The sequence below is a fragment of the Ochlerotatus camptorhynchus genome, unplaced genomic scaffold (genome assembly GCF_037179485.1).
Source record: "Ochlerotatus camptorhynchus isolate MF236.1 unplaced genomic scaffold, CSIRO-AGI_Acam_v1.1 ptg000640l, whole genome shotgun sequence".
Lineage (NCBI taxonomy): Eukaryota > Metazoa > Arthropoda > Insecta > Diptera > Culicidae > Ochlerotatus > Ochlerotatus camptorhynchus.
Window position 1 is genome coordinate 93,524 of NW_027041119.1, and position 14,059 is coordinate 107,582.

Here is a 14,059-nt window from a genome sequence, read left to right on the forward strand (position 1 = left end):
GCCGCCATCCAGCCCCGATCTTAATCCGCTGGATTACTCAATATGGCGCGTCATGAAGGCCAAGGCTTGTTCTAAACGCCACCCGAGTACAGCAAGCCTCAGACAAACATTGACCCGTACCTGGAGAGAAATGGATCCAGACTACATTATTAGAACCTGCCGTGCATTCCGGAAGCGTGTGGAGGCAGTAATTGCAGCAAGTGGAAACTCGATCGATCACTAACATAGTTTAAGACTGTGAGAAACATCCCTTCTACATATGAATAAATAAAAAAACTCAAAAACGGAATTTTTGAGAATTTTTTTTAATTTTGACATTGCTCAATGGTGCAAACTAGAGTCGGTGTATAATGAGTCACGCCAAGAGTGAAGCCAAGTCTACCTATTGAACTGTCAAACCGGCTACCTATCGTGCAAAGTAAACAAACATTACGATGCTATGAAAGGTCCACGAAAGGTATTGCAATAAAATATAAAATAAAATTTAAGAAATGATCATAAACACGCAGTGAGCATTAAATTGTCATGGGATACGTTTGCTAATGATCAGTAATGAGAATTTCTACTATTGTTTGATAAGATAATTTGACAAAATCACTGATATAATGATTCACTACAGCCGCAATTTTTTGTTAGCTAGCTAGAAGTCATTTGAAGTTGATTTAGAAGTCCTCTGTTGCCAAGTGAAAAGAAAGGGAATCCTTCGAAAACCGTGATGCGAGTTCAACTGTTTTTCTCTTGGCGTGACTCATTATACACCGACTCTAGTGCAAACATTATCACGCTTACGGTAGATGTTCCCGGTAAGTTTAAGTTCAACTATGGCCCTTTTAATATTTTAATGTAATTTTTAATTTTTTATGGTTCTTGGCTCCGTGGAGTGCTTTTGGACATTTGAGCCTAAACTATTGAAAAAAAAAAGTTTAAGTTCGTTTTCGTCGACAAATTTTCCCGAAATATGGCAGTAGATAAGCAGTTGTGGCCGCAAAATTATAGACTGTCGCCATAAAGAAGATGATGAATTTGATCAGATTATATCTTACATTAAGCCACACAAACAAAATGTGACGCTTTGGCCAGGTTTGGCAAGCTGTCACTATAGCTGGGAGGTATTTTAGTGTTACCGTGAAAACGGAGTGGATTTTACCGCAAAGGACATTAATCCAATCACCTCTAATTCTGCCCAGTTGAATTTTTTTGAGCAATTATTAAGCTGAAGTTGAAGAAAACAGGCAAAGCTTCTCAAGATGGCGCAGATTTGCCGCTGAGGCATGCAGAGGTTGACCAGAAGAGTGTCAGCAGTGTTGTAAATGGTCACCGTTGTCGACACATTTTATGTAATAATCGGCCGCCTTTGCATCCGACACTTGCAAAACAAGCTATCAAAGTTCAGTACCAAACAAAAATAGCATTCGACACTGCCGCCGAAGACCGTCACGTATTTATGTATTTAGTTTTTCTGATAATAAGAGCTGCTAATGCTGTACTTGTGTTAATTCTGAAAATAACAAGCAACGATGTAATAGTATTTCTGATCATAAATGGTTTAATTTACACATAACTGAAGAATTAGAACAAAATCACACATTGTAATATGACAGTTATTTGGTAATTTTCTTTTTGCTCGAATGTTGTTCTACCGTTTGTGTTGCGTGAGAGAGGGGACGGTAGAGCATGAGTATACTAGCATGAGTGTACAGTCTGTTGTGCACGAAAACGTAGCGCGTGTAATAAAGTAAGCCGTTTCAACCCCTGAATGTGAGTAATTTTTTTTTTACGAAAGTGCAACAAAAAAGCTACAATTTTACCACTTAAAATTATTCTTACGTCAAACATACCCTGAGATAGAGTTGATTTCATGCTGGTTCTAAGTGGACCATGCTTTAAGCACCGACAAACCGACATGAATGATCATACAAAGTACCATCAAATTTCTGATCAAAGCGCAAAACTGACATCTGCCGTGTTCGCTAAAAATGTGTATGTGTAAAAATGTATATATAAAATTTCTATGGTTTTGACAGATGGGATCGATGCACATTTGAATCCGCCGTTATGGATTCTCGATGAAGAGTTAAGTTTAAGTTTCATGTCGGTTTATCGGTGCTTTAAGTATACAGTGAGCGGTGAATGGCGAACTTTTTACGTTATAGTAATGCTTTTCTGAATTTTATTGAAAATACACAACTCAAGCTGAACATTTCATTAGGTCCTAATTAACATTGATTGATTATCTTTTGACTTTCTCTTTCGTTAACAACTTGACCACAAATAATCGTTTCTTGTTGTGTTTGTCGTATTATATGCTAGATAAAAGCTTCATTTAACGATCTGGGTGCTGAAACTACCTGTAAGTATCTTTGCATGGCCGTGGGGATACAAAGAGAAAGTCGGCGAAGGTAATCTGTCAATTAGGACCTAATACAATGTTCAGCTTGAATTGATCAATACCCAACAAACAATTTGAGTTGATCAACTGCTGAACAAGCTATTTTTTAGCTGAAGAAGCTTGTTTTTGCCTGATTAAGCTCTTATTCAACATTCAATGTTTGTTGGGTAAAGAATATGCAATTATGCATGCCTTAACATATTCACATGGGACCATCCATATTAAGTAGTGCCATACGCAGAGAATTTATTATTTCAAGCTCCACGAGCTTATGGGTCCTGCCGTTGTGGGGATTCATCGTCCTCAGGAGCCCATATATCTCTCGTACGAATCATCATGATACTTGATTTCAGAGAGTAATCCCCTAACCAGGGTTCCCATAAGATACCGGTTGACATATGGGACTTGGGGTTGTCAGAGTAGTAGATTCCGTTTAAGTTCGATTCCGCGCAACTAAAATAAAGTTAAAGTGATCAGTCATCATGTTCAAGTTGATTATACAGCCGCCTCATACCTATTGAACCACCATCCACTGCCATACGTTAGGGCACACGAAAATGATCCATTCGATTTGTCGCTAGATTGATCGTAAGTACTGAAATCTTGATCATTGTGGTAACCCATCGCATCTGATGCGTTTCCCTGGTAATCGGAGATCATTAAATTGAAGTTGAATTTTTCCGTATCTATTCTGAACGTCTTATACTCGGCAAATGCAAAATTCCCCTCAAAATCGAACAGTTCAATTCTCAACTCCACATTGTCGTCGTATGTAAGCCTGAAATTGATCATATGTGTGAAAATAAATCGCAAGCAGACAAGCATATATTTACATGTGTATGAAATTGTTCCCAAACCAGAATTCGTAGCTCAAATCACCGAAACCGTTTTTGTACTCGTTCCAGGATCTGTTGAAGTTTTCCTGCAAATCGTGGAGCTCACGTCGTTGAATAACTGTCCAGGCGGGGCCGTCTGTCGCAAAATTACAATACCGTCTGTTCAAATCCCGGTTAGCCTCGTTCAGTTCGATTGTCCCGAACGTGTAAACTCCATTTTCCCTTATGGTTAACTGGTGGCACCCTTGTTTCTCGGGTTGATGAAACTCCACTGAAAAAAAGCTGGTTAGCAGTGTAAAAAGGCAGAGTTAATCCATAGTAAACTAACGTTACCTTCTAGCTCATTCTCGTCTAAGTCTATTTTTGAAATGCTGAATTCCTTTTCTGTCGTAGTTACAATTATATCACCGCTGCCTAGTTCAGTAGTTATGTCCAAAATATCTCCAATGCTCGAGGGTTCAATATTCCCTTGGCACTGTATATTGTTTCTCTTCTCTATTTTATCATCCACATTGATTACTAATCGTTCGATTCGCTTCAGTAGAATATCCGCGCTGTTAGTGAATGTAGTGATTTCATGATCCGTTCTCTTGCAGCAGCTCAAGATCTGTTCGAATTGATTCGCTTCTAGATCATATATTCTTGTCGTGCGTTCATCCACCGATCTTATCGTGTTTGATAGACTTTCCAGTGATCGTGTATGCTTCCGATTGGCTGCCAAATCCTTCAACTTTTTTGTGGCAAGTTTATCTAGAAAGTCGTCCAACTCGTCATCCAATTCCTGAACCTCTTTCTTCGGTTTTCCGTTCCCGTTCCCATTCTTTTTAGGACAATTGGAAGAGTTCAGTTCTAAGCGATTCAACTGCTTCTGCAGACTGCTAATTTTAGTCATCACTGCATTCTGATCAACCGGCTCACGATCGTTGCGCCGAGATCTGTAGCTACTCGATAGAGCGTACACAGTTTTTGTAATATCATGAAGCTTCTCATTTATGACATCCACTTTATCGAAAATATGCTGTATTTTGAAATCTAAATTTGATAGTCGTGTTTCCAAAGGATGAGGGGTGCTATCTTGGCTCCTATAGTGGAAAATACTCAACAATTGTTTGCAAGAAAAACCACACCAAACTCACTTTCTTATTAAATCCAGCTTGTGATCAACCGACTTCATGTGGTCGGTCCACGCGCCAATGTGATGCTGGAAAACATCCCAAATCTGTGACTTCTCCTGAAGCGTTTTAACATTGCTATCAATACTGGTCATCGTCGTCAAAACGTTCAACATTCGCTGCTCTAGATTTATGAGATAGTGCGTATTAAATTTCTCCAACTGTGCTTTAACATCTTGCAGCTGCTTTTTGAGATCATCTCTTGATAAATTATCTCCCAACGAATCAGTAACGGATGCGCCGTATGTGCCGAATATCATACATGGCAAAAATGCTAAAAGTAAACTCTGGAATTCACAGTAAAGTAAGTGATAAAATACACAGAAACATTCAATAGATTAAACACAATCAATCACAAATGCTCGCCCAAACTCAACGTCTAGTTGTCTGTGTTTGGAACCGGCAAAAATAGCATGCTAAATATAGACACCAAAGAAATTGTCTCGGAAATTGTTTTATGCAGTATTCCGGCGACGAATGTCATTGCCATGGTCCTTCTTTATTTTTATCTCTTAGTTTGCACATTTTTAATGTATAGTTCAATCAATCACATAAAAGCCAACAACGGCATATTCACTCAATTAACTTTTCAAGCAAATAATCCAAATGTTCATATAGGAATTACTTACTCGAATGAATCCACAACGCAGCATCATGATTTATGTGAACTGAAACCTCCACGCTCCAGAATATAGATCCCATCGACGAGAGTGCTACACAGAGACGAAGCGATGTGCTCAGCTTCAACGATACAACCCGACTAATGCGTGTACGCAAAAACCCTCACATGTGGCGGCATGTGCGGAATGAGAATGTTGCAGGATTCCATGCTTCATCGCATACGCATGAGCAAAGTAGCGTGCGCCCATGTAAATATTGTCCATTGCAACATTTGTATGATACATCTCGTGTACCTACATATCGCTGTTGACCCGTTTTGCATCGCGAGTATTCCGGTATTGTTAATACATAGTTGAAAGGTCGCGTCACGGAACAAAGCTGATAATCTATATGACGGGATTATGGAAATGTTTACATGTGGTCAACATTTGCTAACAGATTTTTTTTCCTTGATTTGTTTTCCGTACTGAGTACCAATGCTACCGACGCCTGGAAGGCAGGTCCCACACCTGGACCCTACCTATCGACCCATCAAACTCATAGACCGGGGACCAACGACTTTACTTCCCTTTCGAAGGAAGGCGTAATCAGAGATTGTATGTCTCAGAAAATCCCGGTGGCGCCGACTGGAATTGAATCCAGGCCTTTTGGGGTGAGAGATAATCACGCTTACCACTACACCACCGGCGCCGCTATTCTAACAAATGCTTATGCCTTGTTCAGACTACAGAGTTGTAACGTCATGTTGTAACAATTAGCCAAATACATCCGTAGACCATAGGTCCACCGTTGTATAATTGGCAATGCAAACGTGTACTGAATGGGAATTGTGGGTTCGAATCCCACCGGTGCCCTTAGATTTTTTCGCAAATTTTCTCACACGCACGTCTCTTGCCGATGATATGTGCTAACCTCTCAGTATCTTCTAACTGTCGCATATAACACATAAAAATTGACTTTCAGTCGCTAACCTAAATCGAGTAATAATTATCGACATGAAAAATGTCATCAAGGTAGCCCTAATAAAAAATAACCATAAACGAACGATAACCCAAATCATCGAACTATTCCACAAATGGTTTGTATGATACCCAGAACACGTCGTTAAGCAAACTAACCATACATTTTTTTTATTAGGGAGACTGATAACATGTTTATAACTATAACACAAAAAATAAACGTTACTAGAATTAAAAAAAACCATTGGTAGAACTAAAAGTTTGCATTGGTTCTTTTTGGTAGAAAGCGGTTAGCTTTCAAAACAAAAGTTAGCCAACTGTTAATTCAAAAGTTACCCATTCCCTGCTTTTGAAAGTTGAAACTTTCAAAATGAATTGTAGTACTGTCAAATGAAAAGCACGAATTCAAAACAAACTTTTGGCATGAAAGTTGGGATTAGTTGAAATAACGTTCACTGTTTCAAAACAAATAAAACTATTCTCAATTTAAACATCAGAATTATCAACATAACAGTTTTATTTTTCATTTTAATTCTAATGAATATCAAATTCAATGTCTTAATTATTCAATTGTAAGTTATAAAAGTATATTTTTCAATTATTATATATCTTTTGATTTATGAATAACCATATATTATTCTTTGATCTCGTGGACACTTCAAATTCCTATATTTGTTTTCTTCAACTGAACATCTTTTTCGGGATATTATGCTCAGGTACTTGGCTACACCTTCCGACTCGAGATCGTTCAACGAGAAGATTGAGCATCACCAGCTGAGACACGACTCTCCAACGACTCGGTTACTCAGTAGATCGTTTTGGTGATGGTAACAATCACCAGATGCGATGATGGAAGCGCTGTGGAGACAGTAGAAAACGTATTTAGGGCAAAAATTATAAATTCAGTACATTACATTACATACCAATACACGGCTGGACTTGGTGATTGCCTTCTACTGTATTTACATTTGGCACACTCTTCCGTATGATTGGGCATTGGTGAGATCTTCCTCATCTCGAACCAGATGATTCCACAGATGGTCAAATCGTGAGAACACTCCTTTATCCTCTCGATTCCCTTCTTGTCCGGTTAGGCGACTGCCGGGAATAACCAGTGGAAGCAAAACAAAACTTTTACGGGCGTATTTCATCTCCATACAAATAATTAAACACTCCGTGAATGATTGTTTTTCACCTCCCGGTTTGCGCGTTTTTCTGTGAGTAAATAACGTTATTCTAAAGCTATCCAGAAATGAGTAAAAATCTACCGCAGAAGAAGTTATTTTGACAGTTAAACAATTTTTGATTTGAAAATTTGCACTTTTACAACCACAAGTTAAAATCAAAACATCTACTTTTGAATTGAAAATTCCCTTGTTATTTTAAACATTTTCATTGTTGAAGTAACGAATTTTTGGGTACTATTAAATTGAAAGGTCAATATTTTTATTGATACAATTTTCGTTTTTTGTGTGTAGTTAAGTGGTTTATAGTACGTTCAGACTACAGAGTTATAACATGTCATAGCGCTATCTTGATGGTGGTTTCTGTGTTGCAATTATTTGACAACCGTTATAACATGTTATAACTCTCCAGTCTGAACAAGGCATTACATGTTGATGGGTTAATCACAGACAAACAGACATAACTCTCGCAAGTTGTTCATCGAACAAGCATTTAACGGACAATTTAAAAGTATCGTAGTTGGTAGTACCGCCACCAAATAGTCAATTCCCTTGCGTTTGACGTTTACACACTACTGCCATCTGTTCAGCGTAGTGCCCACCACAGTGTACTCAACAGATGGCGGTAATGTTTTAGCGACGATGTTTTACAGTGAGAAATATTCAATGTGTTATGTCTGTTTGTCTGTGGGCTAATGTTGCAAGTATTATTATTATTTATCTTTATTATAGTACGTTCAGACTACAGAGTTATAACATGTTATAGCGCTATCTTGATGGTGGTTTCTGTGTTGCAATTATTTGACAACCGTTATAACATGTTATAACTCTCCAGTCTGGACAGCGTTTTAGGGAGGCTTTCAAGGATGTTGCAAGTATTTTCCGTGATTCAAAGCTTATTTTTGTTTTTATAAAGTGATTTGATGTCTTCGGAGCACTTATTCTTTATGAAGCAAGAAATAAGTACTCCGAAGACAACAAAACGGTTTAACATTAACATGCAATTTTATCACACTTTTTGTATTTTTTTAGCAGTTCAGTTTTATTTAATGGAAAGTCAGTTGTCGTAAGGTCGCCAGTCACCGCTCATTGCATACTTATTCTCATTATTTCTGTAATTTATTACAACGTAAACCAATATTATCGTTCAACATCATATGCTTTCGATTTCTGTTGGTACCGTGGACCCCATTAATCTGACCGTTTTTAATCTGAAAACTTTTCAGTTTAGTAACTACTTCCTCACCTCAATGGTTCAATCGTTCAATCCCAGCCGAGGTCGGTGGGATTTTTCTGAGGCATAAAAATCTCTGGTCACGTCTTCCTTCGGAAGGGAAGTAAAGCCGTTGGTCTCGGCCCATGTGTGTTGAAGGGATGCGATCAATCAATGCGAAAGGGAATGAAAAAGAAGAAGAAAGGGTTACTAGAAGTTCAAACTGAAAATGAACCCCGTTAATATGCATGAAGTGTTGTTTAGATTAGCGGGGGCCACGGTATAATTGGTATGTTTTTAGAAACATAATTAAAAATGCGCTTTTTTCAGTTTGAATCTGGACGCACAATTTATTTTATATCAGCGCCCCTAGTGGTTAGTTCTGGAATGTTCTGACAGCAGTTTGTCTTGAAAGAGCTCCTTTTGCCGTGCTGAATGTGTCATCACGATTCGTGCTGGTTTAAACAAGTTTTTTCTTCCAGGTACGAGGCCAGATGGAAAACGATTGAAGAAAGTGTATTTTGCGGGAGTAGACAAGCAGTTGTGGCCGCCAAAAACTTAGACTTCCGCCTTAAAGAAGACGATGGATTCGACGGAAAAACAGATTGTGTATACCGTTTATTAAGACACACAAAGAACGTGTAAACAGCTTATAATCCCATATCAGTCCCATATGGAAAAAGTAGGCATTTAGAAAATGGCCATCGAAGTTAAGAAGTGTGATACTCATGTAAATATTTGAAAAATAATAGTAAATTTATTAAAAAAAAGCATGTTAAAATCAGTTGCATTGAAGCCTCGATTGAAGCTTGCATTTCATTTTATATCAGCGAAAAATATGGTTACTCGAAAAGCAGAACTGTAACTTTACCTCTGAACGATTGAATTTAAAAATGGGAATGATATGCGATTATTTTGCTTGATGGGAAATTCTGACTTTATGTTGTTTTCACATTTTTCATGATCAAAGCCGGAATTTAATCACATATTATGAAATTAGTTGCCAATTGATAGTGGATTGTGTTGTTATCTCAAAAGTCTAGTCGAAATTATCCACGAACCCCTCATTTTATCTGTCAAACTTTCATAGCGAAACAAGACAAACATAATGTAGTACTAGAATTTCGACTGGAATGGGGTACGTTAATCAATTTGCTTGGGACCAATAGGCTAGTCAAGTCACCGATTGGTAATACCAACAATCAATTCTAAACTAACTATTTTAAATTGGCTCACTACTAGACAAGCCTATTGGTTCCTAGCAAATCGATTAACGTACCCTGAGTACTGCGGACTCACTCAAGGTGCTTGTCACTTGGGAGCCAGTGTGAACTGTCAAGCGGGAGCCAAACATTCAGAAGCAGCAAATGCAGTTACTGTTCTTATCTACCGTCAAGCATTGTAATCTCATAAAAATGTTCTATACTTTTTCATAACACATTCTTAATTTTAAGATAAAAACCAACAGGCTTAGTGATGAAAGTATAAAAACCAGCATAGTTTTTATGAGGCAGCTGAGTTTTCAATTACAGTAAAACATACATTGGCGAAACATGTATGTGAACAAACTTTGATAGAGTCATGGGGGCTCGAGCACTCCTGGCTCAGAGCTTTTGGCGGGAATCAACTGAGAAAGAGCAAATCAATTTTAAACTTGAGAAAATTTTCAAGCAGTTTTCCATTGGCTTGCAAAATAAAATTGGTGGACTCCGCAGTACCCAGAACGTACCTTATTCTAGTATAAATTCCATTACTACACTATGTTTGTTTTGATTCCTTAGAAAGTTTCACAGATAAAATGAGGGGTTCGTGGATTTTCCTATGTTTCGAGGCGTGCATCGATTAGCTTGAGACCGAAGAAAGTACCAGAGCTGAGCCAAAAAGTTGAGCACGTTTATTCGGGACCTTCTAGTCTTAGACTTACCTCTATGGTAATACCGTGCTTTAACTGGCAGGAAGAGGAAGGATTCCGTCAATCTAGTTGGGAAAGATTAAGGCACAGACAAACAGACATAACACATTTGATATTTCTCACTGTAAAACATCGTCGCTAAAACATTACCGCCATCTGTTGAGTACACTGTGGTGGGCACTACACTGAACAGATGGCGGTAGTGTGTAAACGTCAAACGCAAGGGAATTGACTATGCGCGCTACATGTGGCGGTACTACCTACTATGATACTTTTAAATTGTCCGTTAAATGCTTGTTCGATGAACAACTTGCGAGTGTTATGTCTGTTTGTCTGTGATTAAGGTACACCAGAGCAATTTGAAACGCGTGCGGAAGTTGAAACTGTAGGTGTATCTCTTAGCGAAAGTGAAAAATCACCTAGATCAGTGTTTCTCAAACTTTTTTCGTTTGCGAAACTATTTCTCATTCATTCAGGGCTAAATTTGATAATGATGAATATAAATGATATAATTTTTGAGATCCAAAAGCCATTTCTGGCCCGCGAGCTGCCTGTTGGGCAGCGCTGTTGTAAGGCCAAAATGTCCTTAAAAATTTCAAAATTACTTTAAAACGCGAAAAATCCTGCATGATTGTTCATAATCCAAAAGCAGAATAGCATTGAAATGGCATAAAAATGCCAAAATTGTGCTCAACCGAAAATTAAGTCCAAACATGGTTTTAAATGTGCGAAAATGAACTTAAACACAAAAAGAGTCATCCAAATGTCATGCTAGTATTAAAATTAATTAAAATTTGCAACACCAAAATAGTCTAAAAAATAAATTATTTGTTCCCTCTAAAATAGTTTTACAGTTCAAAGAACAATATTCTATTTGTAAAACAACTGTATACTTATATCAAGATGGTAAAAATAACTACCTCTTTAAATTATTCGTTAAATTCAATTGATAATATCCAAGTTAAAATAAAATTATACTATCAACTGAACCATGTAAATTTAGAGCGCCACAAGAAGCTCGGAGCGCTTATTTTCTTCCTTTCAACATTACGTTGGACGATGAAAATATTGTGGAAGAGTTAATTGAAGTACCGTTAAACGGGGTAACATTGATTGCTTTTTAAAGTACATTCTTAATAATTTCTTCAGCAATGAATGTTTTTCAAATTTTATATTTTTAAAACAAGTACTGAGGATCCAAGAGTAAATTCGTTAGTAATATGTTTAACGGAAATTAAAGCATTTGTACTATTTTTTAGTTTTGTGACCGAACTTCAGTTTTTTGATTTGAGGTTACTTTGATAATGCTCGATGAATGTAGAAAAAAATGTGTGAAACTCAATCAATTTAGTTCTTTAAATATGAAACTTTGAATGAGTATATAATCAGAAAACATCATAAGCAATAAGAATACAACATTGAATTTGTGATGGCTATATCGGAAATATATTTCATAAGTGATCCCTAATAAAAATAACCATAAAAGATAGCTTAACAACGTGTTCGAGGTATCATCCAAACCATTTGTGGGATAGTTTACCCCTCCGGGTTACAGTTCGTTTATGGTATTTGTTTATTAGGGATGGTTTGAGTGCTTTTTCAAACAGCCGAAAACCACGAAAAAAATGTATTTTAATATTTATCTAGTTCGTTTATTTGGAAGGCTCAATCGCGTTAGCTTTACGGAGCCGATAATTCATTGTTCACTGTGTGTAACAAAATTCACTTAATTCTATGTCTAGTAGGAGTTGGGCCGATTACTCGCGGCTTACTCGAGGTTAGAAGGGTACATTTTCGATGGATAGGATCAGGGGAGGAGCTTGGGGTAGGGTTTCGTTGTCTCATCAGAGCGTTGTCGCCAGTATGAACGGTAGTGCTGTTCTAGCTTCGTCCGGAGTTCGACCGGCTATGGTGACCAGTGGGCGACGATGAGACTCATCGAGACGGGGGGACAAGACAAACAAAAACTAATAAAGAGAGACAAAATACAAAAGGAATTAAATTCTTATACTAGACATTTGAAGAAAAACATAAACGGACTGCATATAGCAGAGATCACGGGTTGCCAACACGTCTCTGATAGGAACATAGGGTTGTCTTCCTTGGGCCTCAAGGGTATTCAAAAGTCGCTCTCTGGCGGCGTCATTATCCGTACATTGCCAAACTGCGTGTTCGATGTCATCGTAACCGTTTCCACACCGACAGATGTTGCTGTCCACTTGTATTTTAATGTATTTTAATATGTTTGTAAAATATGTAACACATATTATATGAAAACTATATACGATATCAACGGAAATACCTTAAGCTACAATATGGAACCAATGTTTCTAATTTGGAAAAAGCGCAGCGAGTAAATTTAATCTTTACATTACACTATCAAAGTTACCCGCATTATCAAACATACCCCGTTTTACGGTACCTATAAGTTTTTTTTTAAATCGGGATCCAACCGAGGATCCAACTAGACTTGGAAAAATCATTTCAACTTTCGGATTTGGCTATTGAACAGTTTGTCAGTAAGTAGGAACATACATATTCATCTCGTATACTTTAGTATGGTTTTCAGATAACAATATTTATTTTTAGAAAATGGCTACGATACCGCTTCATTGAAACTTATTGAACGAAAGAAAGTGGAGGCTTTGCTTCTGCAGCCATTACTAGCGGACAGAACGAAATCCATTGATGGACTGAATAAATGACGAATGTCTCAAGTAAATCCATTTATAAGAAAATTCTTTCTCTTTCAATGGAATAATAATGTTTTCTTCAATAATTTACTGGGTCTACGACCGGTTATGCAATCCCTAAAAGAAAATAATCTGCCCAATACTTCAGCAACAAACGAATCGTTATTGCGAACTCCACTTGGAGTACGATCGAGAAATGAATGGACGTCCCAAAATCTAATCTGCCGATCCAAAAAGGGAAACAAATATTGGAGAACTTCAGACATTTTGAAACCGATGGTTAATTCGGTAACATGTGCAGGTACAGGCAGGTCCATTAAATTCGTATCGCAATTCTCTAATAGCGAATTCGTTTATTAGGTTTTGCACCGTCGGGGTCAATCTGATGACAGTTCAGTGGTACTGTTTACGTGGACTTAGTCGATTTTTTCTTGGGTGGATTTTCTCGATAATTTTTCAGACTGCAGTGAGATGTAAACCACACTTCTGCAATGTCCACGACCAACATCATTTCAACGCGCTGTTCCTCGACAATTTTCAAGTTAAAATTCGGAAATTTTAGAATATTGTTTTTCGAAAAAAAACGACTAAGTGCTTTTAAACTGTACCACTGAACTGTCAAAAAGGTTCAGCCGATTAACACTGAGTTCATTTGTGACGTCACGCTGCAGAACCTAATTATCGGGGTTGGAACCAGTTCCAACCCAGTGCGAAACCGAACTTTTTGTCAGTGCGAACCTCAACCTGAGCTAGGTTTTAAAAACAAACGAGCAAACTGACGTTCGTCAGAAAACAAGCAGACCCAATCTTGATACCCGCCCGCATAAACGCGAACCATAACTTGACCTTACCGATAATAATTATAATTTGTTTATAATCCCTCCTAAACTTTAACTGAAATGATTATGGAACTTTACATGAACGTTTGTGTGATAAAGTTTTAACCTTATGTATTATTGTTTTTTGAAAGCGGACCTCACAAATAATGGGTTGTTAAGAACCATTACCATTCAAAATTCTTGTTTTCTCCATACATTTTCGAAAAGAGAACTATATTAGAACGTTTTTACTTATGGTTTG

General features: G+C 37.6%; 1 protein-coding gene across 1 annotated transcript; it reads right to left on the reverse strand.

The window, feature by feature from the left end:
• Positions 1 to 2,641: 2,641 nt before the first annotated feature.
• Positions 2,642 to 5,144, reverse strand: LOC135714398 (angiopoietin-2-like). The gene is made up of 6 exons (XM_065237745.1): positions 5,027 to 5,144; positions 4,362 to 4,684; positions 3,559 to 4,307; positions 3,223 to 3,496; positions 2,904 to 3,167; positions 2,642 to 2,842 (listed from the first exon to the last, which is right to left on the reverse strand). Exons 1-6 carry the CDS (start codon positions 5,051 to 5,053, stop codon positions 2,659 to 2,661), a joined length of 1,821 nt encoding a protein of 606 aa, XP_065093817.1. The 5' UTR covers positions 5,054 to 5,144; the 3' UTR covers positions 2,642 to 2,658.
• Positions 5,145 to 14,059: the final 8,915 nt, after the last annotated feature.